We start from the raw sequence: 27,645 nt of genomic DNA, 5'->3' as shown, positions 1-27,645 counted from the left end.
TGATGTTGACAAAACATTTCAGTTAAGAAAGTTTTTGTTGTTGTTGTTATTGTTTTTTGTTTTGGTGAAACTTTGTCCCAAGGGTTATTGTTTATGTTTTAATACAAAAGTACTTGATTCTCATTTGAGGATCCTTGGCTTTCAGAGTCTCTGTCCCATTTCATCACCTGGTAGAACCATTTGCCACTCAGGGCATTCTGGAGGTTTGCACAGGTCCAGAGGCTCATGCTGCCACCAGCCAGTCCCTGCCTGCTTGCAACTTTGCGGGAGACCACAGTGGTCCTTAGGTGCTCCCATGTGGTTTGTCCATGGGCGGGGGCGGGGGCAGGTAAGGGTATGAGCCAAGAAAAACTAATAGCCCTTTCGATTTTTAATAAAATGTCTCTCCCACCCTTTGTTTCTCCCTTCACTCTTCCCTGAAAGAACAGACTAACTTTTTAGGCACATCTGGACACTTTTTGTAAAGCTCTTGCCCTGAATTCCCAGAAGGAATGTATTGGCTCCCATTTTTCTAAGCAAAAACTGAAATGACTCCTTTGTTTATAAGTACTGTGCTTGCATATTTTAATAAAACTGTAAAGAAAGAAATTGCACTGGTTTGAGGGTCCTTAGCTAGGCCAACACAATCTCCTTTATGCTTCTCTTGAAGTCTTTGAGAGGTGCTAAAAGTTTATGGTTTGGGGGGAGTTTATTTTTGGTGGGAGTGGGGAAGGGAGGTGTAGGGGATCCATATGTCCCTTTTGATAATACTTTTTCTCCTTCCTGTAGCCTTTTTGGGGCCAGGAGGCAGAGGTGTTCATAGCCTTGGTCCGTCTGTTCTGCCCTCTCTACCCATGCGTTGCCCTTAATGATGAACACCATATAGATATAATGTTCCAGATCTAAGAGCCCAGAGGTCTTGCAATGGATTCTATCTTCCCTTTATCAGATAGTATTTGTTTTCTTCTAAAAGAAGGAAGTCTTCTAGAAGCTTATTGCTGCTGAGAAAATAAGGCTAATCTTTCATTAATATTAGTCTACTAGTTGTTGGCATGGGGTTTTTCTAGTGTCAGGAGAATTTCAAAAGAGCTTAAATGTATGTCAGACTTAAACACAAGATATAAGAGGCGTTTGCCATGTTGAGGAACGTGTAAGATGATGTCACTCTTTTCAAACGGGTGATTGCAGGAGTTCTTTTTTATGCCTTTAAAAATCATGTTTATGAAATGAAGTTGTACCTTCAGAAGCCTAGGAGTGTAGTATGGTTAAGTTATGAGGATTAGGGCTTTGCTACTGCCCAAAAAATGTTCATTAGTGATAAGCATTAACCAGTGTGGTAGCTACTGCTTCTTAGATTATGATTTTCTCTTGGCCTGTCCTGAGTGTCTGGAAACAGTATAATCCTCTTCTCAGAGATGAATTAAATTTCAGTGAAGACCACACTTTGGCTTTATTTCTTTACTTTTGGGGAAGAAGGTTGTTAGCCTCAGAAGCCAAAATTGATCTATGAAACCTGTCGTTGCTGTTGGATGTGCACATGTCAAATGGCGACAAGTGTTGAGTAATGTCCAAACAGAATAGTCTGAAAATTAATATTTGTATTGGTGCCTTTGTGCAGAAATTTATCATTTTCATCAACTCAACTGAAATTGGTACTTTTGAGTCATACTGATAATGTTCTAACTTATCTTTCCATCTTTTTTTTTTTCCTTTGGGTTCTAGGAAATTGTCAGTGAGTCAGAATGCTAGCTATTAAACCAGTTGGGAGTATTTGGTTAAGGAAAATGATCTGATTTAGAATGAGTGGTAAATTCAGTATTGGTTGCCTCTAAATTTTTCGGATAGCATTGTTTCAAAACCTGCAAAAATGTTTTATACATTTAACAGTGGTTCAGACTATAAAGCACTGAGCAGATCTTGGGAGGCATGGTGACTTGGTGTCCTGTGTTCTTCTCCCTAACATGAGAGTTTGGAGGCTTGTCCTGGCAGGATCTTGAGTCTGAAGGTAGCTTTGCCTGCATAGTAACTTTTTACCTGCACGCAAAAGCCTGACAGTGACGGTCTTTCAATACCTTTTCCCACTGCTGTCATCACTTGTTTTCTTCTAAGTTTTCAAACATATAAAAAGATTTTATTTAGATGGTCTTTTAAAATATGCTTTCTTTTATAGGAAACCAGGGGATGAGTCTGAATAGCAGCCAAAGACCTGGGAATTGATATGGAGGAGTGATTCTAAATGATCCATCAATATGATGATTTTCTCAGGGATTTGTATCATCAGCAAGGTGGTTTTCATGTTGAAAATATCCATCTTGACATTCTTTTACATGTAACCTATTTGATATTCTTTACTTCTGTTTCATTTTTCACTGCCTGATAGCTTTTCCTGGCTCTTCTACTTGGCCAACTTCACTTTTTCTATCTTCTTTTCCTCTTCATGTGCCCTAACTGGGTAGTCCCACAAAGCCCAATTCCTTATCCTTTGCTTTTCTTTATTCCTCCTATTAATTAGCCCACATGTCCTTAAGTTTCTGTGACATGACTACATGCATGACTTCCTGTCTCTGAATCCCACATTTCCAAAAAACAAAATATGGTAGTAGAAGATACTCTCTAGTCACCTCCGTTAAGTTCTTCTCTACATCCTCCTTAAAAAAAGAAAAGTTCTCTTTTGCAGTATTCTCTTTTCTTGGTGCAAAAACCACTACTCTCCCAAGTTCCCAAAATAGGTACCTCAAGGTACCTTGGAATATTTCATCATCACCTCTGTATCCCATTTGTCCCAAAGTCCCACCATTTTTTCTTAAAAATGCCCCTCAAGCGTGTCCTCTGTCCTCTTCCCACCATTGCTGGCTGTACCCACCTCACGTCTGGACGTCTGCAGCGGCTGCCTCGCAAGCCTACCCACCTCAGCTCCAACTGACCACTCTCCTAGTTTTTCCTGCAGATGTGCTACAGCATTATTGTATTTGTGTTACTTTCCTGCTCAGAATCCTGCTAAAAAATGTGGCGAAATAGACACAACATAAAATGTACCATTTTAACCATTTTTAAGTATTAATTCAGTGGCATTAAGTACATATACATAGTTAGGCAACCATCACCACCATCCATCTCCAGAATTTGATTTTCCTAAACTGCAACTCTGTGCCCATTAAAGAGTTACTCCTCCCTGAACCCCTCACCCCTCTGCAGCCTCCTGATTCTATTTTATGTCTCTGTGAATGTGACCACTCTAGGAACCTCAGATCAGAGGGAATCATACAGAATCTGTCCTTTTGTGCCAATACCAGATTATTTTGTTTATTTTTATTAAATTTTTTTGTAGGGGCACCTGGGTGGCTCAGTCAGTTGAGCATCCGACTTCAGCTCAGGTTATGATCTCATGGTTCATGAGTTCGAGCCCCGCATCAGGCTCTGTGCTGACAGCTCAGAGCCTGGAGCCTGTTTCAGATTCTGTGTCTCCCTCTCTGCCCCTCCCCCACTCATGCTCTATCTCTCTCTCTCTCTCTCTCTCTCTCTCTCTCAAAGATAAACATTAAAAAAATTTTTTTTAAGTTTTTTTTGTAATGTTTATCTTTGAGAGAGAGAGAGACAGATAGAGCATGAGTGGGAGAGGGGCAGAGAGAGACAGGGAGACACAGAATCCAATCCTGAGCTGTCAGCACAGAGCCCGACGCAGAGCTCGAACTCCCGAACCATGAGATCATGACCCGAGCTGAAGTTGGATGCTTAACCAACTGAGCCAGCCAGGCGCCCCATTCATTCATTCATTCATTCATTCATTCATTTATTTATTTATTTATTCATTCATTCATTCATTTATCTATCTATCTATCTATCTATTTAGAGTGGGGGAGGGGCAGAGAGCGAGGGGGAGAGAGAATCTCAAGCAGGCTCCACACTGTCAGTGCAGAGCCTGACATGGGGCTCAATCCCACAAACCGTGAGATCATAACCTGAGCTGAAATTAAGAGTTGAGGGGCGCCTGGGTGGCGCAGTCGGTTAAGCGTCCGACTTCAGCCAGGTCACGATCTCGCGGTCCGTGAGTTCGAGCCCCGCGTCGGGCTCTGGGCTGATGGCTCAGAGCCTGGAGCCTGTTTCCGATTCTGTGTCTCCCTCTCTCTCTGCCCCTCCCCCATTCATGCTCTGTCTCTCTCTGTCCCAAAAATAAATAAACGTTGAAAAAAAAAATTTTTTTTAAAAATTAAAAAAAAAAAAAAAAAAAGAGTTGGATACTTAACTGACTGAGCCACCCAGGTACCTTCCAATATCCTACTTCCAATATCCTACAGAATCACTATTCTGGTCTTTACAAATTTTGTTGAAGAGTTGGTAAAAGCTAACAAAGGGCCTTTATTTCAGGGTCTTTTTCCTCTCTCTCTCTCTCTCTCTCTCTCTCTCTCTCTCTCTCTCTCTCTCCCCCCCCTCCCTCTCTCTCCCTCCCTCCCTCCCTCTCCCCCCTCCCCCCCATCCCTCCTTCCCTTCCTCAATGAACTCTACCTGGGAGCATGGCACTGGTTTACTCCAGCTGTAGACGGGAGTCAGGATGTGTGGGAGGGACTGGGGAAGATGGGAGGGATCCTGATGCTTCCACTCACCAGCACCAAAAGTTAGTAATTTTTTAAAAAATTTTTAAATGTTTATTTTTGAGAGAGAGAGAAAGACAGAGACAGAGTGTGAGCAGGGGAGGGGCAAAGAGAAAGGGAGACACAGAATCTGAAACAGGCTCCAGGCTCTGAGCTTTCAGCAGAGCCTAACGCGGGGCTCAAACTCAGAAACCATGAGATCATGACCTGAGCTCGAGTCAGAAGCTTAACAGACTGAGCCACCCAGATGCCCCAGTGATGTTTGTGGTCATGGAGGGAAGTGGATGGTGACCAGGACTCCACTTCTTCCTTCCTGAATGCCTTTCATCTGTATCATGGGCAGAGAATCAGGCCCATTCTGGAAATAAGGGGATGTGTGTAATGAGACCCCAGCTTTAGTCTTACCTGTTTTGTCACTGGCACCTCTCATCTGCAGGCCCTGGGGTTTGACTCATTCCATTGATTCAACTTTCTGGTCCTTTTGGTTTATCCTTTGAAGCTGCTGTTTTATTGCCTCTTTCTTCTATCTTCACTACCTGGATCCTAGCCCATTGCCACCTTGGCTTGGATCAGGGACCCTTCCCTGAACTCCTGCCTGCCAAATCAGGCTTGTGCTCACCTCTGTAAGGACCACGGTGTTCAGGTCTCGCCTGATTGCAAGATGTGCCACATGGCAAAATGAGCTCCTTTGTGCCTCCCAGCCCCTCTGGTGCCCATTCTTTCAGGCTGGTTGGGGTGTTTCAGACAGAAGCATTACTGTGTTTGTCGCTTACTCCAGGACTTCTAGAGCAATTTGTTCTGGCTGATGAGGAAGGTTGCACGTTTACCTTGAGGTGTAATGGCCATTTACTGAATGCTTACCATGGGGGTGGTGTAGTTGGTTACATGTGCCTTTTGTATACACATTTGCTTGAAATGGTCTCTTCACTACCTGCCTCAAAGCTCCCAGTGCCCTAGGATCCAGTTAGGGTCCTGTCTACCTTGTGAAGACAGTTCTCTGGGGGAGCCTTCTTCTGTTCAACCCCCCCTTCTCTGAAATTCCCTTACACTTGGAGCTCAATTGCATAATAAGTGCATTCATTCTATAAGGTATAACATTATTATCTCTAATTTCTTGTCTTTTAGCTTTGTTTTCAAAAATGAACTATAAACTTTTGGAGGAAAGTTATTCTCAAGCACGCAAAATGGCCTTGCCAGTGTAAAGTACATTTCTAACCTTTAAAATATCAGTTAATAAATTCTGGGACATTATCTGAGGTTATTCGTGAATAAATGAGAGAACCTTGGGGTACAGTTAAATACTGCTTTTAGATCAGGCAAAGTTTTCTAGGCAGAGATCATTCTTCTTCGATAACCAGGCTAACGCATGTGTTGTGATTTTAATCACAAATGGCACTTACAGTTTTTTTTTTTTAAGTTTATGTGTTTATTTTGAGAGAGAGAGAGCGAGACAGCATGACTGGGGGAGGGCCACAGAGCGGGATAGAATCCCAAGTAGCCTCCACTCTGTCAGCGCAGAGCCCAATGTGGGGCTTGAACTCACGAATGGTGACGTGACATGAGCCGAAATCAAGAGTCGGTCGCTTAACTGAGAATTTAGTTTTAACAAGCAAATTACTTCCTCTCCACCACTCGGTCTGTAGAATCTCCCCACCCTGGCGCTCTTCCAGCTGCCTTACTCTGAAGAGTGGTGCTCCTAGATTTTTATTTACTGTGTGGGCTAGAGGATGTTGTCAGCCCTCTTCTTGGGTTTGTCAGAGTTTCCCTTTTCATTTTACCCAATTCTGTTATTTACATGAGACTAGCCAACGAATCATAAAATCCCCTAATGTTGTGTAATTTTTGAAAACTTTCAGGATGAGTTATAGTAATTGGGTTACCCAACAGAACAGCATTCAGGATACCCACATCAGCAGGTCGCCTACATGTGTTGGGCACTTCACCGGGAAACCTTCTTGATATGTGTGTCCTGTTGCCTTTTCCATGTACACAACCAGCTGTGGAACAGGTGAAAGGGTCTGTCTTACTGCTTTTGAATAGTGGTGCTTTCTCTTTGTGAAAAATGGATGGATAATGAAAGCTGGCAGGACCTTAAGAAACCATTTGACCCAGTGGTCCTAATTCTTACCTCATTAGGATCTTTTGTTTTTCTCATTCGTCCCACATGCTTCTCCCAAAAGGAACTGTATTCATTATTTGCTAATGGAGATTTATCAGAACAAGTGTTCTGTATGTTAGGATCTAACTTAGGTCAAGCCATACTCCATGTGATGCATGAAATAGAGACAGTCCGGAAGAGTCTTCAAAATGCTGGGGCAGGGAGGATGTTTGGGAGGGTTTTCTTTTTGTTTTTAATGTAGGTATAATTGAGATATGATAGTGTGTAATTTTGAGGTATATGATAAGTTGATTTGGTTACCTTACATGTATCAATAGGATTACCACCGAAGCCTTAGCCAACACCTCTACCAAGTCACATAATTATAATTTCTTTTTTGTGGTGAGAATGTTTAAGATCTGGTCCCTTAGCAATCTGGAACTATAAGTACAGTTTTGTTGAGGTTGACTAGGGAGGATTTTCATATTCTCAGTACTTAAATTCCTTTTGCTTTGAATTTGTTATATTTACAAAAAATAAGAAAGCCCTCATCAAAAGAAAAGCCTACACTTTTCCTAGGTACTTGAAAACCCAGTCCTCAGGTGCTCTATTTGAGAACCAGGGGATATTGCAGCCCTCACGGGCAGATGGGGAAGTGGCAGGTGCAACATGGTACCCATCCCACCTTCCTGCCCGCCTCGTCCTGGACAGCTGTGCCTGTCTGGGGCTTTTCCTTCTCAGCTCTCCTGTGAATTCACTGGCTCTGTGTCCACAAAACAGTGCTACTTACCTGAAGGATGGCCTTGTATTGACTCAGCTCCTCATTCTTAGATTGCAGTCATTTTAGCCAGGAACTTTGACCTCCCTTTTTAATTTTAGTTTTTAAATACTTAGTCACTGCTTTAATTTTTTTTCTGGGAAGTCTCTGTTTCACCTCATGACAAAATATAACAAGCTTCTAATTTACTTCCCCCATATTGCTTTGATTTTGTAAACATCTCTCACGGGAAACCTAATGAAGGGGACAAGGTGCATTGATTTCTTCCTATTGCCTGGCCAAGAAAGTGGTGTGTGCCATTTTGCTGGTCTCAGCCCCATCAGAGAGGAGCTGGAGCCCAGTACCAGGGCCACTTTCTCAGGGAGGAAGTGTGTGGTTCCACTGCCTCATCTGTCTCACGTGAATCTGCTTTCTGATTTCCCCCTCTCTATCAATCCATGCCAGGAGTCCTTGGAGAGGTAGTTTGGGGAGGCCTTCATTCCTGGGAAGTCTGTACTGCCTCCTCCACCCATGGGAAGGTTTATCTAACTCTGAAATCAACCAAGACAGTGATTCTCCATTTTTACATCATTCTTTGCCCTCCTTCTTCAGAATGACATTTTAACTGTTCAAGGAATTTAAAACAAAGCTGAATATTTCTTGGCGAACACAATTATTTCCTGGCCTAAATCACACAGTGATTTAACTGGTATGTCACTGTGTACGTGTGTGCTTTAATGGGAATTGCATGTGGTATCATTGGGAAATTAGGAGAGTCTTGTAGATTTATTGCTTATAGTTTAAGGGCAGACTGCTGGCTTCCATCCAAAAAGTGGGGAGACGTAAGGTTGCAAAGACCATTAATGTCTGAGTATATTCTTCCGATTGCCTACTATTTTGAAATTAGCTTGGCAGAAGGTAAAAATCAGAACCAATGATGAAATACTTTACCCTTTGAAACCTGTAAAGTTCATCAAAATAAACTTGTGGTGGACTTGGTATCATAGATGTGCTGGTGTCCTTTCTCTGCTGTCTACCAACATCGTTTTGAAGCTTTGAAGGTGTTTTGGTATGTCTGGAGTAGAAGTCAAAACCATAGATTATTCTTCATTAAAAAAAAAATGGGGGGGGGGAGTTTTAGATTATCCTCCAGTGTGGCTCTTGGGCGAATATTTTAAAATGCATCCAAAACCTAACCCAGTTTTGTGTGTTGACCACAGACACCACAGACTGCAAAGGCACTTGAGCAGGAGCAATCAGTTCTCCATCTTCTGGATACCGTAATATGTTCCTCCACTGTTTAACTATGGCCGATGGGGGTGAGAAGTAGCCACATTGTTTATTTTTTAACTTGATTCAGTGAAACTGACTTGACTGCAGACATGACTATTGTCACTTGTCTGAAAGGTGCTAGGCACATCTCATAATGGGCTCCTTTGCATAACAGTAGAAATACTTGCCTTTTGGGGCGCCTGGGTGGCTCAGTCGGTTAAGCGTCCGACTTCGGCTCAGGTCATGATCTCACAGTCCTTGAGTTCGAGCCCCGCGTAGGGCTCTGTGCTGACAGCTCAGAGCCTGGAGCCTGTTTCAGATTCTGTGTCTCCCTCTCTCTGACCCTCCCCTGTTCATGCTCTGTCTCTCCCTGTCTCAAAAATAAATAAAATTTTAAAAGAAATTAAAAAAAAAAAGAAATACTTGCCTTTTATATTGCTACTTTGTAAAGTTTGTGAGTCCCAACATCCTGAACCTAGTGGTTAATTTATGAATTGTAACAAATATTGCCTATAAAGGATTATAACTGAGGAATCAATCCAGAGTTCTATTTAAAATTGAGATCTTATTACCAACCATCTTTCTCTGCCCTTTGAATTTAGCTTTTAACCACCAAAGTTTCCCTTGGATCACTGAACCACTCATGGTGTCCTTCTACAGACCTGGTGTTAAGCTATTGTTCTATGGTTAGGGCAGGCAGGTGGGGGCCCCTGAATGGATTGCATGGGTCCAGCCAGAAGCTTCCTGACATACTGTGTGCAGCTTGTGTGTTTGTACGTGTGCCACAGCTCTCACCAAATTCTCAAAGACATCTGTGTCCCCACGTAAGAAGCTGAGACCCTCTGTTGAGAGGGCTGGAGGAATAAATGAGAGGATTTTAGTGATGTTGGTCCTGATGGTGTTAGTATTTCTGAGAAAAGGGAAGGTGACAGTATTGTTGTAGCTGTGTAGCAACTTACACTTCCCCCAGTTTCAGATGTGATCAGTGTTTCAAAGCCTGGGAGTATCACGCAAACCTTCGGCACATCCTTGCATCTTGAGACCATCTTGCACTTGAACCCATGAGCACACATGAATGGGACACCTGTGCCTACAGAGATGCTGGGCTGGGTGTTACACAGCCTGGGACTCATGTTGTCCGAGCACCTTCACCTTTGTTCATTTTTTCCCCAGTTAATGTCAGACAAGTGATACAGACCTGGTATCTGGCAGGCGCTGGGTAAATGCAAGTAGCATGTTTGTAGGGGACCTGCTGTAGGAAATCACATTTGTCGACCTCTTCTGCAGAAAAGGAAGCTATGCTCACTCAACCCAGAGACTTGATATTGCTCTCAAGTAACTCAGATTCCCACAAGTCGGGGAGAACCAAGGCCTCAGAGAATTGAGTGTTTGGTGGGCTGGAGGAGTGGCGGAGGTGTGTGTGGGGGGGGTGTTGTGGGGGAGGAGAAGCTTGTTCACATGCTTGTTAACATTTGAGGGTCTTTGACAAAGGAAGTCTAATGCCCTGCCCCGGTCAGCCGGCGATTGCCCCCCCGGAGGCCCTGTTGTGCACAGGAAGTCAGACACTAATGATGTTAGTGAGGGGACAAAGGCGCCCAGCCCGGGAAGGGCCTAATTGCTGTGTCCGGCTCCCAGGCGGCCGGCCTCAAGCTGGAGGGGGCTGGGCAGGATGCGCTAAGTGTTAACACCTGGAGCCGAGCTGCTGACTTCCTGGTGCTTTTTTTTTTTTTTCTCCTTCTTCTGTGTGGCTGGGTATGCACACATACAGACACACACATTCACGAACTTTGGCTGCATCTCAGGGGGACATTTTGGGATGTGATATCTAAGAGACTAGATGGAAATGGTTCAATCTGGAGGTCACACTGAGCTGGGGCAGGGCTGAGAACAAGTTCCCCCTGAGCCCCCTCTATCTGCCCATGGGACTTGGTGATTGCTGCTTCACCTTTGGGCTGGCTGATTCCCTCCCTTCCCCCCAGGAAATCTGGGAAAGGCCAGACCTTGCAGAGAAGCAGATACGTATTAGAGGAGTCACTGTTGCTTTGGCTTGAGACATTCTAGTTAGAACTGATGGGAGAATGCTCCCAGGGGAAAGAGAGATGAGGGTCTTGACCATTGTTTTAAGCCAGCTGGGGTCCTAGGGAGGTAGGATGAATGGCAGGTTGAGGAGTGGTCGTGGGCACCTGCCAGCACCCAATGAGGGTTGCTTTCCTGTATGTATGAATCCATACCTGGCGGGGGTTGGTTGGACAGGCTGCCTCCCAGAGAGGTGGAGAAGCCCAGACGTACCTCGTAAGGTATTTCTAAGTGGGGTCTCCAGATTCTTTGTGTCTATATATGGCTTTCGACCTGGGTTCTGTGAAGCCCTCGGTGGCCTCTGGGAGTTTTGGGAATGCCCCCAAATTGTGTAAGAATGTTTTGGGGGGAAGTTGGGTAAGGAATGTTTCTCACAGGATTCTCCTATGGGCTCTAGAAACCTTTTTGCTTTAACAACAATTAAAAATGAAGACCCCCTACCTTGGCCAGTAGCCCTGCTGGGAAGGCATTAGTGGCTCACTTCTTGTGATGGCAAGTGACAGAGCTGGAGCCTGGGGTCCCTCCCGTAGACCAGCAATGGGAGGCAGCTGTGCACATAGGTGGACTCACTTGGATTTTTGCAGCCAGAGAACAAGAGAGCTTAAAAGGGGTGCTTGAAGCCTGTCTCCCTCCTGGAGGAAGGGGGAAAAGCCACAAATAACTTTTGAAAAAGGGTCTAATGTTGACTTGCTGCTTCCCACTGTTATTTTAAGGAGGTTTTTCTCTCTGAGACCACCATGTGGACAGAAATAATAGGCTGACAGAAGGTCCCTTGCTTTCTAGTGTAGCCTGTGATGTTCGATTTGCACTAAAACCTAAAAGGGCGGTCTTCCATAATTTCCAAATATGTGAAATCCACCTTGAAGGAAGCACATGTGTGGGACACACTGGGGACCTGCCTGACTGGAGGAGGCTTGGTCCCCATGGCAACGTCACAATCCCCTATTTCTGCAGGCATTTGTGCTGTAAAAGCAGAATTCCAGATGTGATACAGTATTTGGAGACTCTGTCCCGGGGCCTCGGAAACAGTATTTGAAGCGGTACAATTCCGTGCACGCTCTCTGTGTGGTCCTAAGGCTTTTTATTAGTAGTTTTGTTTTGATCCGAACATTTCCTCTGAGCTTAGGCATAACAGGCATGTGTATAGCTTGAAGTTTTCCTCTATTGTCTAATCACTGTTTTGCCCTTGCAGGGAGATACTTTCTTGAGCTTCTGGAGTGAAGTCTTTGTAACTACCTTTAACAGCTAAGTGAGAGCAAGCCGGTAGCTGGTTTGCTGGGTGGGTGTTCGGGTGGCTGGTTGCTTGCTTCCTCTTCATACCCAGTGTTTACAGAACACCAGTTAATCTGTGTCTGCGAAGTTGTCTGTGTGTGCGTTTTAAACTGCAGATGGGCTGATAGTTACCTTACAGATGCCAGTTCTTTAACATGCCGTTCTCATTTGAGTGGATGGGAGTGCTGTGTGCAGCCAAGGGAGAGGGTCTGGCTCGCTATCCGGAGGCATGTTTTATAGCTTGCTTTTAACGTTTTGAGAACTGGAGAAATGGAACAATCCTGTCTATTTGTGAGTATCAGCCACGGGAGAACACACAGCCCAGATCCTTAACAGACTAATTGGAAAAAAGTATTTGGGCTTTTGCTTTGTGAAAACCAAGGAGACTGGAGAGCTTTGTTTTGTTTTGTTTCTAAACACAGGAGAAAAGTCAGAGTGTGTGTGTGTGTGTGTGTGTGTGTGTGTGTGTGTGTGTGTGTGTTGATATCTCTGGGCATTAACTGCATGTGTATATTCCAGTGGCAAAGCAATAAGAAAATCAAAATCTGGAGCAGGGAAAGACATTTAAAAACATACTAAATTCCATTTAGGTAATGGCCAGTTAGAAAAGTTGCTATTGCAATAAATAAATATATCAAGTCAATACATTGTATACCTTAAACTTATATATTGTATGTCAATTCTATTTCAATTAAAAAAAAGTTACTATCTGAGAGACAACTCCTATGAATGCCTTAACACATCTTTATCTTTAGTGAATGGATTTCCTTGGGTGTGAGGTGAGGGTGGGGGTGTGGAGGAGGGGTGAAATAGTGAAAGGCAGCTTAGTTGGAAACCAGAGCTCTCAGTTTGATAAGCAAAACACATTGTAACTTGGCATAGGTTGGCTCCATGTTCGAGCTCAGAAACAATTGTCCCTTCAGCTTTCCTTTGGGGAGCGTGAAATTAGGAACATGTGTGTGCTGATTAGCAACATGTCAGAGATGAATCATGATTACGGCTTTGGTCTGGTACACAGGCGATGCTTTGGAGTAGTGATTTCCTACCTCCTCGAGCAAATCTCTCTAATTAGCTTAAGATCTCTGGGTCTTTTTGGGCCGACGTGGTAATTGCTGGTGGGAACACACCGGCACTCCCCCAGAGCTTGTGTGTTCCCCACTAGACATCCAAAGCCTTACCTCCCCAAATCAGACAGCTGGCACCCTTCGTTTCTGAAGTTGGTTGCATCTAGTTGGAAAGTGGGAGAGAACAGCTCTCGGGAATGTGGAGAAGAATATCTTGAATAGATCCAGACCCAGGCTGGCTTTGTGATTTATTTTCCTTGTGTTTTGGGTTTGCCGGCATTCTCCTCAGCTTACATCACCTGGGGCTTCTCTCCTTTTTTCTGACTTTTCTCCCCCCGCCCCCCCCACCCCACCCCCGCCTTTTTTTAGTTAAAGGTTTGAACTGAAGTTAAGTGGGATCTGAATTCATCTATGAAACCATCTGAACCGAACTTGTGCAGAGTAAATTGACCCCATGTTCTGCCTCTTGCCTTTACCACGTCCACTGGTCACAGGCAAAAATGTCAGTCCTGTAGTGCATTTGAAGCCTCACAGAATTGTCTGCTATCTTTTAAATCTCCTTGACACGCTGGAAACCCAAGGTGGAGGAAAAGGCAAAATAGAAAGTATAAGCTGGCCTTGGTTTTTTAAGTAGTTGTTCAGTTATCTTAAAAAAAAAAAAAAAACAACCCATTCTCTCAGTTCCTTATGATGGATGCTCTTATTTAAATGTTCATCCAGGGGCGCCTGGGTGGCGCAGTCGGTTAAGCGTCCGACTTCAGCCAGGTCACGATCTCGCAGTCCGTGAGTTCGAGCCCCGCGTCAGGCTCTGGGTTGATGGCTCAGAGCCTGGAGCCTGTTTCCGATTCTGTGTCTCCCTTTCTCTCTGCCCCTCCCCCGTTCATGCTCTGTCTTTCTCTGTCCCCCAAAAAATAAATAAACGTTGAAAAAAAAAATTAAAAAATAAATAAATAAATAAATAAATAAATAAATAAATGTTCATCCAAACTCGGGTCACTAAAACATTGCTAGCTTTCTGAGAGGCCCTTAACTGATTTGAAAGCAATCTTGTTTAGGCCTTGTAGTTTGGCCATGCCTTCCACTGGAAAGGGGCTACTATAATTAGCACAGTTCTTTTCAAAATGCATCTTTCCAAAATGGCAGTTAAGCTATTTTGGAGCTGGATTGGAAATGTTGCTCTGGGAAGTTGGTGTCTTCAATGGACTTAGAATCCCCAAGGGCCCCTCAGGAAATGGGCCTTCGGATGGCCTTCATGGCCTGCGCTAGCTGCTCTGTGTAGGATCCCTCCCTGTGGCTGTCTTTGTGTCCAGGCCTTTGCTTCTTTGCCATATGGGTGGAGCATAGTGTGGGTTTTGAATTTTATTCCTTTAGAGCACTTATGGGTTATCCTCCCCTCCCCCTTTCCTGAGTAAAAGATGTTTTCTCCATTATGTTCCCATTTGCTGCTTCCGTCCCTGCTCACCATAGAGTGTTCATAGCAGAGCCCCAGGCACCTGGGGCTGGCTTCTCCCCTAGCATTGGAACAAATTAAAAGCTGCCCCCAAGTGCAGCAAATGAGGGTGGTTAATTAACTAAGAATGTGACACCCTAAGGCCACAGCATTGGCATTTTATAGTTTTTAAGTAACAGGCCACAAACAAGTATTCTTAATTGTAAGCTCATTAAATATCAAACCAGGTATAGTAGCTAAAAGCTTTGGATTGTTTACTGAAAAACAGCTTGCAAAACCATTCACCAGCTTTGTAAGTTGCTCACCATGTTCTCTTAGTGTGAGCCCTGATTCTAAGCCCATAACTCACCCTGTCACGCAAGGCTAGGTCCTCTTGGGTTCTTGGTCTGCATTCCCTAGTTTCATCATGTATTCATTCATTCAGGCAGAAAACTAATATATATCAAGGGCTGGCTATGGGCCAGGGCCGGACTGTGGTGCAAGCTTGGAGAAGGATGAGGGAGTAGGGGACCGCTCTGGTCACTTTGCCTCCAGTCTCTTCCCATCTGATCCAGCCTGAGCACTTACCAGTGATGGGGGTCACTGGGTTGCCCAGTTCCCACCAAGACCATTCCTTAGTCTGGTGGTTAGTGCCTCTGTCACCTTGCCCTGACCTTTCCACCCATCTGCCAGACCCCCCAGGTTTGGATGCTAAGACTGATCATATCTGGAGATGCCCCTTCCTGTGAGCGTTCCCCTGCCTACCTCACGTACTCCCACGCTGCACAGCTCTTTGCTTATTAGGGCAGGAATCTTCCCAGGAATGGTAACATAACTATTTCAATGTGTCATGTGCTGTGCAGAATACTTGATAACATGTCTTCTCATACAGTCAGTCCCACACCGAACTTTTCCAAGAAGTTTTATTCAAACACTTTAATAGCTCACGAAAATGAGGCTCAGGAAAGTTTGGAAGCTTGTCTAAGGTCCTACAACCTGAAAGGGGGAGGTTTGAACACACATCTGTACAACTCCAAAGCCCATCCTGTTAACCACTCCTCCACTCCAGATATGCCCCAGGCTAGCCCTCAAAAGCGTGCATCTAAGATGGCAGAATCTGAAGCAACAGCTTGATGGGTCAGTGTTTCATGTCTGCCTGCATCCGGGGTGGTATAGAGGGCCGTGACAAGTGATCGATCAGTCTGCCCTGGGTGTGGGAAGGGGAAAATGACAACACGCAGCACATGTGTGACACTGAGATCCATTTCATCCATATTGCAGCTAAAGTATATGTATGTATTAGCTTTCAATTACTGCTGTAACAAACTGTCACGATTTAGTGACTTAAAACAGCACGAATTCATTATCTTATAGTTGTTGGAGTCAGAGTTCCAAGATGAGTCTTATGTGGGGTTGAAAATCAAGGTGTTGATAGGACTGGCTCCTTCTGGAGGCTCTAGGGAGAACCCTTTTCTGCCTTTTCTAGCATCTAGAGGTGCCTATGTTCCTTGGCTTATGAGCCCCTTCTATCCCCATCTTCAAAACCAGTAGTGTAACATCTTTAAATCAATGTCTGCCTCACTGCCTTCTGCTTCTGTGGCCATATCTCCTTCTCTGATCTTCCTGTATCCCACTTACAAGGACCTGTGTGATAACATTGGGCTCATCAACATACTTTCTCCATCTCAGGTTCCTTAAACTTAATTGCATCTTCACAGTCCTTTTTGCTGTGTGCAGTAACCGCATGGGTCCTGGGGACCTGTTGTTTTGTGGGGGCTGGTATTCTGTCTACCACAAAGCATAAAGAAAACAGTAGTGTTCTCTGGGCTAGTCTGGGCACACCATTTCTCCTGTGGTTTCTGAGGGCTCCGGAGCAGTGGGAGCATTTGGGTGCGAAGCGAGGACAGCCTGATGGAGCATCTGTCTGATGGCATGTGCTCAGAAGCCATGCCCTGGATGACTGCCAAAAGTGGCAGATCTCCCAGTGCACACAGGAACTGGTACTTCTGATGGAGTTGAGCTCTGTGCTCTATTGCCTCTGAACTCAAGGATGAGGCTTAGTTACAGGGTCTTTTGGTCTCTGATTTTTGTGTGGAATTAGAATGACCGTTTTGCATGTGCATTAACAGAAGTGCCAGGCCAGTCAGGTTGTGAGGGTGGGTTACTTTACTCTCATCGGGTGAATATGCAGGCACATCTGTGTGTCAGGAACACCGTGTGATGGAGCTATACGGACTAAGGCAGAAGCCCATGGGAGGAGCAGGTCTTGGCTGGTACGAAGGGCATTCTGGGATACAGAAGTGCTCCTGAACTTGTGCTGAGCAGTAATGCAGTGCCTGGAGGAGTTTGGCAGGTGGGGAGGGGAGCGGCTGAGAAGACAGGCAGGAGCCACATTGGGAATGTTCTAGGAGGGACAGGGAGCTAGTGGTGGGCTTGGAGCAGAGGAATGAGGGCAGAATTGCACATTAGGAGATCACTTTGGTGGCCAAAGCCCCTGAGATTAGGACCCAGTTCTGGTCGATGACCAAAAGTGCCCAGCCCTGCAGGGGTGGGGTCAAGGTGGAATGCCCTGTGGGTAGTGAATCGATGCTGTATGCAAGCCTCACTGTCCTTTGAGGCCACGCTCACTGGGCCCTCTTCTGAACAGCTCTGCATACAGCACAGACCTTATTTGGAAGGATTTAGGTTCTTGTCTGCAAGATATAACACATCTCACGATATTGGGCTTCTTTCCACAATGCAAGCTCATCGCAAGTGCCCAGTACATACCTGTTAAAAACATGCTGCAGCAGGAGCCCCTGGCCAGTTCAGTCAGTAGAGCATGTGACTCTTGATCTCAGGGTTGTAAGTAGGAGCCCCACATTGGAGGTAGAGATTACTTTAAAATAAAATCTTTAAAAAAAGAAAAAAAAAACGTGCTGCGATGGAAATATGAGGAGAACAAGAACAAAGTGAAAAGCTGCTAGTCCTACAAGTAAGGTGACTAGTCACTGGTCACTAGAGTCCTACAGACCTCAAAGCATGCTATTAAGTGAAATGCATTTGCTTTTTGGAAAGTGCTTCCTCTACATGGCTTCACGTGGTCCTCCTCAAACTCCTGTCCCAGGGGAGAGTCATGCAAATTATCTTTTTAGGAAAATAGTTGAGGACACTCCAACCCGGTGGAGTGAAGAGGTTTGCCCTTGGTCACCAGCAGGAGGGTGGAAGGATTAAGATACCTACCTTGGCCTGCAGATGTTTGCCTTCCGTGATGCTCCCTTTTCCTCTCCCTTGTAGTCCGGTTACCCTTCCTTCTTTCAAGCTTCTGGTGTGTGCTGTCCTCCCCCTTGAATCATCCTTTGTGAGGTGCTACCTCATGGCATGGTAGCAAAGGTGCTACCTTATGGCATTTCATAAGCTGTATGTTTATTTATGGCCGGCTCTTCACCTAGTTGCACCCTCCTTGTATGCCACGCTGAGGGTTCCTGGAGAGTCAAGGTGTGGTTTGAAATTTGTCTATATACCTTGCATGTGATCCACATACCCAACTAGTCTCCTTTGAAGGAATGAACTACTGTGCTCCTGAGGACAGGACCAGTGGCTGTTTTCCTCACCACTATACCTAGCATGATGTCTAGCTCATAATAGTAATTAATGCTAAGTGATTTTATATCTCGGGGGTTTTTAAGGGAGAAAGGTGTGGTTTGGGGCATTTCCTAAGGGTTTTGGAGAGAGTGCATTTTCTCCTGCCTGGTTGTGACTGTCTGGGCTTGACCATCTGGAAGTTGGGCAGACTCTTGTGGCACATTAGAGTCCTTGTCCCTAAGGATTTACGGAGGCATTTAGGATTTTAATAAGAAAACAACCCTTTCCAAAGTGTTTTAGCTCAGGGGAGGAATTCTGGAATCTTGTGTATGTGGGAAAAGGAGGATGGAAACAGGAAAGCTGGAGGAGGAAGGTGAATCAGGAAGGGAAGGGAGCCTCCGTAGATCATGGGCTAGTGTACCATGTTGATTTAGATTTTGTTACTGCTTACTTCTCACTTGAATTAGAAGTGTGTGTGTGTGTGTGTGTGTGTGTGTGTGTGTGTGTGTGTGTTTGTCCCTTTCTGCACAGCTGTGCTTTCCTAAGGTCCATGTTTATCTGAGCTCAAGGATACGGTTTCAGTGGGCATGCCTGGCTTCAGGATAAAAAGCGTGAACATGTCTACAGCATATGGATATGATGGGGTTGTGGCCTGAGACCCTGGGCTCCATCAGAAGTATTCTGCACATCGTGTCTCAGTGTGACAATTGCCCATTAAATACCGGGCTGCCAGCATATGGTTTTCCCCAACATCCCCTTTGTTAAGTGGAAACTTTAGCTGTGTGGTTAGAATATTTTCCCATCATTTAGCATTTCAGAATTAACTGTTTTTGGAGACTTCTGCAATTAATGCTGAATGGCACATTTGCAGATTATTACAGAAACAGTTAAACCAGAGTCGGCAGGTCTGTAGCTGCTCTTTCCCATGATGGATAAGTGGTGGGTTAGGAAAAGGCTGGGCAACGGGAGGAATCCGGTGCTCCCTCTGTGGATGCTGTAATTAAAGTGGGGAGTCTGGCGGAGTTGTTATCCCTGCTATTAAGAGTGCAGATGGCTAACGGCCACATCACCAAGAGTTAGAGTTAGCCCTTTTAAAGTCTTTTTTCTTTTTCTTTTATGACCCACCCTATATATTCCAAGCATAGGTATGGATAGAGTGAAGAATTTTCTCATTAAAAGTAATGGCTTATTCCCACACTCATTCCCAGTCTTGGAATGAGAAACCTGTTTCCTTAGACTTGAGGAATTGCCTATCTGTCGTGGCTTAATAGAGCTTTTGGACGAGACTGTCTGGTAGGCGAATTTTATAACCAATCAGTGCTCAAAGCAGATCCAACTGGAAGGGCTCCAGCTGGCAGCTCATGATCTCTCTCCCAATTTTACTGTTAATGAATTATTATTTAACCCCCAAACACGGAACAGCATGCTCCTCTTGTCTTAGGGAAGTACGTTCTCATGATGCTGTCGGCCTGGCAGTAGGAATCTCCTGGGCTGGAGGGAGGTTGGCAGTCAGTGGGGGAGAAGAGGCACAGAGTGGGCGGGAAGAGTGGTAGATACTGCTCAGCGACTGGCATGACCCTGGGTCTTTGTTATCTTGTGTACATTTTGACTCCAAGGGATCTGTGCTGGAAAAGCAAATTGGCTTTTCTCCTCATCATGTTCTCTTGTTTTCCCACAGGGAGTGGGGCCGGCCAGCAGAAACAGTGGGCTGCACAACATCACCTTCAGATATGACAGTAAGTAACTGGCTTCACTGCCGAAGAATGGGGCCCGTTCAGCGATCTAAAGCTCACACAGTCATGCTCAATCAAGGACACTTGAGGTCCTAGGGTTGAGGAATTTTCTGAACCTGCTCAGGTTTATCAATAGAGCTAAAGCAGCTGGCTGAGTCTCCATTAAGTCACTCAAGTATTTGGGAGCCTGGATAGGTCAAGTGCCCTCCATAGTGTTGGGAGAAATTTTGGATGGAGGGAGACCTCCCCTGATTTCTTCAGGATGTAGTCATGTCCTTAAGAACTAAGGCAGATGCCTGTAGGGCCCAGCATGGGACAAAGCTACTCAAGTGCAAGATGCTAGGGAGTAGCAGGGACTGTCTGGTCTGAAGGGGGCACTGGCTTCTCTCCATTCCAGCTCATGGTGGCCTTGAAATTCCCTGAGTGTGGCCAGATGTGATTTCGAAGAAGAGTAAGAAATTTGCATTTTTTGTCTAACCATTTTTTAATACTGTCATCTATTTAAAATTTTTCACACACATAGAGTGGGCCAAGTGAACGTTGCCCCAGATTTGCCCAAGGGTCTCCAGTTGGCCATCTCTGACTTCACCTGGATTCCAGCTCTGGTTCCCTACCTGTCAGCTGTGAGCTGTGGCAGGTGATTTGACTTCAAGCCTCAGTTTCACATCATATAAAATAAAGATTAGGTTCTTCCTCGGCATCATTTTGAGGGTTAAATGAGGTAATGCTTTTAACTGCTTAACTCAGTGGCTGGCCTACGATGTGCACTCAGTAATTGATATCTGTTAATATTAGAAGTCATTCCAACCAGAATTGGAATACAGCATCTTTTTGGCCCTTTCTCTCAAGGAAGTGTGACTTAATCTGTCTGAATTGTTTTCTAAGGGCAGGGTGGGGTGCTTTTTCTGATTAAGCATATAGAATCTCCCCTCAGCAAATGCTTGCATGCCTGAGAAGGTAATTATATGGAATTGTGAGCATTTTAGCCTTATGAGCCATAATTTATATGTAAAAACGTTAACAAGAGGGAGCTTGACTCCTATTTAAGTGACTCCTGACATTTGATTCATCTCTTGGAGAGGGTTGTGAATCCATGTAAATAATGGGTGTAGGTCACAGTGAGGCCTTTGAAATGATCACTGCTAGAGCAAGATTTTTGAGGTCATGTATACAATCTAACAATTTTAAGATACAAATATGTGTGTCAAATTTATGCCCGCAGTTGCTGACGTGAGTATTTTAAGTTAACCAATGAGGACTTACATTTGAAACAGACATTTCAAGTTAGTGGTGGGTGCCTGTTCTGGGTAAATGCTGTAATGCTAATGAAAGATTTGCAAGTCCAGGACACTTAATTCAGCTAAGTAAAGACATGTGTAAGAGATCTCTCTTTGAGCTACAAAGTTAATTTCTAATATATGCTCTTGGTCCTGGCAGATCTTGTATTACATTCAAGAGTTCAAAATTTTCCGGTCAGCTGCAAACAAGTATTTGCAGCTCTAATTTAATACGGGGTTTTGTGAAAGAGGATCTGTACCTGTAAAACTTAAAAGTATCTATTGTTTTCTTCATGGGACTAAACATTTGGCCCACGTGCCTGATGCCTGTCTCTTAGTCATTTCTTTCTTTCTTACTCTTCAGCATTTAATTAGAATTTAATTCGCAACTTGAATTGACTCCTGAGACATCTGAAGCTCGGTTGCATTTTGGCAAAATGTCATTTGGGCATAGTTTTTTGGTAACCAGAATCCAAAATGTTAGAGTTGCTAATAATTGGATCCAGGTTTGTGTAAAAAATTTATTCATTGTTTTCCATTGAAAAGATATTTCTTTCTCTCTTCCACAAGGAAGTTTCTGTTCTTGCTCAGTTGACTGGTTACTCATTCTGTTTGAAAGAGCTGAGAGCCAATGATCAGGTTTTCACCCAAAGGGTTAAACTACAAAATCTTATATTTCTGCTCTTTTGCCATTTGATGTTACAAAGAAAGGTAATGTCTTGCCATTAAGTCAAAACCGAATCTCCTAGGTCTCTACGCCTCCTTTCATTTTGCATTTCTCGTTTCTTCTTTGGGCTCTGAGTGGTAATGCCTGAGTAGGTTGTAATACATTTTCTTAATTCTTTGACTTTATATTTGCATAATTATATTTATAGAAACCTGGAGAGTGCTAATTTTGGCATTAGGAATGAACAAAGGAAAAAAAAAACCCATGATTCGCTCTTGTTTTCGTGCATCTTTTCCTAACAGCTGTTTAAGTCAGAGGTTTCGAAAAATGAAAAATGCTTGAAATTGACAAGTCTGATGGTTTTTTGTTTTTGTTTTGTTTTTTTTAATATTGGGAAGCTTGTTTCAGCCAGGGATTTTTTCAGGCTAACCACTTCTGATTCAGAATTTACTATAGTCGTAATCTCTGTGCTGAGGCTAGAATGGCAAGAGCCCTTCATGAGCCAGGCTGCTTTCTGTCCAGACCCAGGGCTGGTCAGCAGCGGAATCCTAAGCCACCCAGCTGGCCTCTTAACTGCAAAACGTTTCCTCATTTGTACAATGTGGGTGTTAAGCCAGATGTTTAAAGAAACATTTTTTTCTATTCTAAAATTCTCTTCTGCACCCAGAGAACATATGTTGTATGCTTCAAGAGTCAATTTTCATTAGAAGTAGAATTTGGTTTTATTAATTATTAACATCTTTTCAAAAGAAGTAATATTGAAATGTAGAGGTGGCTGCTTTTTAAGCAGATGGAGTTTCCGGAAGGGGGGTGCAGTTAGGCAAGAAAGCAGGGCACAAAGCTCTGTGAGGGATGGGAGTTACCTGAGGGGGGGGGTGCATTATGGTGCATGTGTTTTGAATTTTAGTAAGAAATTTTAAAAGGACTTATGTTATATGCACATTAAAAGGCTTGGAAGCATGTCCTTTAGAAGTTGATCGTAGTTCTCTCCGTGGTGGGAGGGTATGCATGACTTCTATAGTTTTCTTACATTCTTTTGTAATTTTCAAGTATCGAGGGAAGGTTTTTAGTCATAAAAATGGGAAATGTATGCTACGGTGCACAGCAGGGGCACTGGGAGTGCAGCAGACTCATTGAGCCTAGAAAATAACCCCTTACTGCTTCACCTCAAAGAAAAACACCCCGACTTTGGAGGGGTAATGAGTAGTTTTGGACATTAGATGGAACTGAGGACCTTTTGCAGCAGATACCAAAGAGAGTTTTCAAGTTTAACCATTGAGAAAGAAATGGAGATGAAGCAGCATAAAAATTGTGAGTTGGGGGTACCTGGGAGTTGTTAAGTATCTGACTCTTGGTTTGGGCTCAGGTCATGATCTCACAGTTTGTGAGTTCGAACCATGCATTGGGCTTTGTGCTGATGGTGTGGAGCCTGCTTGGGAATCTCTCTCTTCCTCTGTCTCTGCCCCTCCCCTACTCACTCGCTCGCTCGCGCGCGTGCTCTCTCTCTCAACGTAAATAAATAAAAACCTTAAAAAAATTGCCGAGGAGGGCCGATGGTTCTCCCCTGCATCTGTGGCCAGAACAGCCCACGGCCATTGTCTGGAGTCCCATGCTGAGTCTGGCTGGAAGCTTCTGGCAGCTTTTTAGGATTCTGTAGACTTTGAAGATGTGTTTAGCAATACCAGGTGTCACAGTTGCTCACGTGGTAGTGGCCACATTGACACCTGGCTGCAAGTAATGTCCTCAGGCAAAATCAGAGAATCGGGTCTTCATTGGCTGAGTAATGTGGAACTCTTTGGGTTTGGTGGGCATTGTGGATGTCTTGGATTAACACATGGTGTTTTCCCTTTGCGATGACGCCAGTTAACACTGGAGGTGCTTCACTCATCAGGAAGTCAGTTAGTACCTTTTGCAGGTACTAATTGGATTGTTTTAACTGTCTTGCTGTGCGCCCCTCCCCCATGAGTCTTACCCTATTACTTCCTTTCCCTGCTCACTTTGCCTCCAGGTTTCTTCTAAAAACAAGCCCCAGTATTTAGCCATTGGTTTTGCTTCAGATCACTCTCTAATGCTGAAAACTGATGGAAGTAATGTAAATAATTCTTGATTTAGGTAAGATGTCTTAACAGTAAAAAAAAAAGTTAATGCCAGATACATAGTCCAACTCCAGACTGTATATGATCCTCCCCTAATGCTGTCCTAGAAGTTAACTTGTGGGGAGGGGGGTGGTGGGGTGGTGGTGGTGCTATAAATAAATTCCACGACTGCATCTTACAGTTTCCCAAATAGTCACACTTTACTGTCATATTTAGGCTTTTGAGGCACACATCTTTAAACAGAATGGCTTTGGCTGCCTCCGGATGGCTCTGTGTAATTTGAGAAGATGAACCTGGGAATAAAAAATTGTAAAATTTAAAGTTTTAATCTAACTGTTTTTGTTCTCGCAACTGTCTAGACTGCACCACTTACTTGAATCCAGTGGGGAAGCACGTGATTGCTGATGCCCAGAACATCACCATCAGTCAGTATGCTTGCCATGAGCAAGTGGCAGTCACCATTCTTTGGTCCCCAGGGGCCCTTGGTAAGTGGTCAAAATGGAGCCCAGCATGTGGCCTGTGTGGGTGGTGACCAGTGCAAGGGTCCCAGTGTGACAACCTGCAGGGGCCAGGCAGGTCTTGACATACGTGTAGCTTAGGTGTGCTTGGGCACAGATATGCTTCCTGCTTCATTGCATGTACTTCCTGGGCATGTACAGAGCTTAATACTGTACCCCATGGCTCATCTTTTGTTCCCTTGGCTGTTACTGAGAGAGATGTGGGTTTGAAGAATAATAGTGTATGGCAATAAATCGTGCTGAGGCCTTAGCCTTTGGGTCTAAGCAGTAGCCAGGGGACCGGTGACCTGTCCAAGGGCATAATGGCTTTAGTGTCCAGCATTGGACATCTGTATGCCCACATGGATATCCGGGCACAGCACTGGCACGTGTTGTGAGTTTACAGGAATATCTCAGGGCTCGTAAGAATCCATAAAATCAATAATTTAAGAAAAATGTTTTTTTTTTTTTTTTGAGAGAGCAAACAGGGGAAGGGCAAAGAGAGAGGGGACAGAGAATCTAAGATGGGCTCCATGCTGACAGGAGCAAGCCTGATGCATGGCTTGAAGTCACTAACCATGAGATCATGACCTGAGTCGAAGTCGGATGCTCAACTGACTGAGCCACCCAAGTGACTCTAAAGTCAATAGTTTTTTTTTTTTTTTTAATTTTTTTTTTTTTTAACGTTTATTTATTTTTGAGACAGAGAGAGACAGAGCATGAATGGGGGAGGGTCAGAGAGAGGGAGACACAGAATCTGAAACAGGCTCCAGGCTCTGAGCCATCAGCACAGAGCCCGACGCGGGGCTCGAACTCACGGACCGTGAGATCGTGACCTGAGCTGAAGTCGGACGCTCAACCGACTGAGCCACCCAGGCGCCCCTAAAGTCAATAGTTTTTAAATCTTGGCAACTAACTGAATTTATGTGAACTGTGTGGGCTGAAAAAAATTCAAAATGAAGAAACAGAAAAAAAGCAAACCCACATTATCTGGTCAGATTCAGATTAGGGCAGAGTTTGCTTGTCCTCTTTAATGAGTTGATGATATAAGAGAGGATGGGACAGCTGGGTGGAGGACATGGTCAGGGCCCATTTGTTCAGATGGGCCTGGGTGTGAACCCAGATTCTACCTGCCACAAGAGGCTGCTAAGCCTTGCTGAGCCCTGGCTTCCCCATCTGTGATGTGAAGACGACTGACGGCCTCCTGGTTTTTGTACGATTTCCACACACACTCGCATGCACACAGTATTTCTAGAAAGAGTTCTTTTATTTTTTAAGTTTTTATTAAATAATCTGGGTACCCAGCATGGAGCTCAAACTCACGACCACTGAGATCAAGAGTCATCCAACTGTGTCAGCCAGCCATCTCTAGAAAGAGCTCTTAAAATTTAAAACAGTGGCTATTGGGACACATGGCTGGCTCAGTTGGTAGAGCATGCAACTCTTGATCTCAGTTGTGAGTTCAAGTCCCATGTTGGATGTAGAGATTACTTAAAATCTTTAGGGGCACCTGGGTGGTTCAGCTGATTGAGTGTCTGATTCTTGATTTTGGCTCAGGTCATGATCCCAGGGTGGTGGGATCCAGCCCTACATTGGGCTCTGCACTGAGCCTGGAGCCTGCTTGAGATTCTTTCTCTCCTTCTGCCCCTCTCCTCTGCTGTGCTCCCTCTCTCTCAAATAAAAAAAGCATAATAATAAAATCTTTAAGAAGAAAAAAAAAATGGCTACTGTTATCATCATCAAAACCTGGTCCTCAAACCTGTTTCTTTGACATTGCCACTGAATCTTAGAATTTAAAAAAAAGAAATCTGGATAAGGGAAAAGTAACATAAAGTCTGGATTTCTTAATCTGAACAGGATAATTCTCAGAAAAACCAGACTGCAGGAGAGGTGAGTGCAGAGTGAGGGAGGAAGGATTAGATCCATGGGCCTGACTCATTTATCCGTGTAAATACTGCTGGGTCTGAACCCAGTGGGTTTTCCAAAAATAACATTATCTTAACATTTAAAGATAAAAACATTCTCTGTGGATCAACAGGAAGTGGTCATTCCATGTAAGGCTATACGATTGAGGGGTTGGCCTGACAAATTGCAGTCTCCTTTAGAATGCAAGTAAGGGATGGAAGCTAGGTGGTTGGAAAACTAACAGGTGGAGCAGTGAGGGCAGAATGTGGTGCTTTTCCTGAATGACGATTTGTGGGTGGACAGGTTCTATCTGTTTCTATCAGGTTCTATCAAGGAAACTCCTGGGGAGCCTGGGTGATTTAGTGGGTTGAGTGTCCAACTTCGGCTCAGGTCATGATCTCTTGGTTCGTGAGTTTGAGCCCCGCATTGGGCTCAAACTGTCAGTGCGGAGCCTGCTTCAAATCCTCTGTCTCCCTCTCTCCCTGCCCCTCCACCACTTGTGTTCTCTCTTAAAAATGAATATACATTAAAAAAAAAAAAGACTCCTTGGGTGACAGAAAAGCATATGGGTTAAGAGCACCAGCTTAGAAGGGTGTCCAACTTCAACTGAGGTCATGATCTCACGGTTCGTGGGTTTGAGCCCCACATCGGGTGCTGTGCTGACAGCTCAGAGCCTGGAGCCTGCTTCGGATTCTGTGTCTCCCTCTCTCTCTGCCTGTCCCCTGTTCATGCTCTGTCTCTGTCTCTCAAAAATAAACAAACGTTAAAAAAAAAAAAAAAAGTGTACCAGCTTAGAGCCAGACACTCCTGGGTTTGAATCCCACATCTGCCATTTAATTCCTGTGTGATCCCGGATAAGTCATTCACTGTCTCTGTACCTATGTCCTCATTTGTAAAATGAGGACAATACCTTCCTCCCATGGATGCCAGGAGGATTAATGAGTTTTCAATGATGAGAAGGAGTAAATACGTCCCTTCATGGGAAGTTGCTCTGTAAAGTTGTTAAATGTGTAACTAAAAGGAATTCAGAGCGTTGTGATAAAGGCGTTAAGGTTTACATTTGCTGCTTTTACTGCCACCTGCCAGACTTGGCGTAGTGGTTTTTCACACTAACCTCTTAAAAATTAGAACTAGGGGCTCCTGGGTGGCTCAGTTGGTTAAGCATCTGACCCTTTTTAAAAAAAAAATTTTTTTTAACATTTATTTATTTTGGGGGGGGGAGAGAGAGAGAGAGAGAGAGAACGGGGGAGGGGCAGAGAGAGAGGGAGACACAGAATCGGAAGCAAGCTTCAGGCTCTGAGCTGTCAGCACAGAGCCCGACGTAAGGCTCGAACTCCCGAGCCGTGAGATCATGACCCAGGCCGAAGTCG

General features: G+C 44.4%; 1 protein-coding gene across 2 annotated transcripts in view; it reads left to right on the top strand.

Moving 5' to 3' along the window:
* IL17RD (interleukin 17 receptor D) overlaps positions 1–27,645 on the top strand; it is a 71,000-nt gene that overhangs the window by 21,622 nt on the left and 21,733 nt on the right. For both annotated transcript variants that reach the window (XM_047850081.1, XM_047850080.1), the window contains exons 2-3: positions 19,779–19,836; positions 24,233–24,358. In XM_047850081.1, the coding sequence (XP_047706037.1) occupies positions 19,779–19,836; positions 24,233–24,358 (184 nt within the window). The remainder of the gene's footprint in view (positions 1–19,778; positions 19,837–24,232; positions 24,359–27,645) is intronic.

This window comes from Prionailurus viverrinus, chromosome A2 (assembly GCF_022837055.1).
Source record: "Prionailurus viverrinus isolate Anna chromosome A2, UM_Priviv_1.0, whole genome shotgun sequence".
NCBI classification, from domain to species: Eukaryota; Metazoa; Chordata; class Mammalia; order Carnivora; family Felidae; genus Prionailurus; species Prionailurus viverrinus.
Note: the sequence above shows the minus strand (reverse complement) of the source record. Positions and strands in the feature narration are given on the sequence as shown.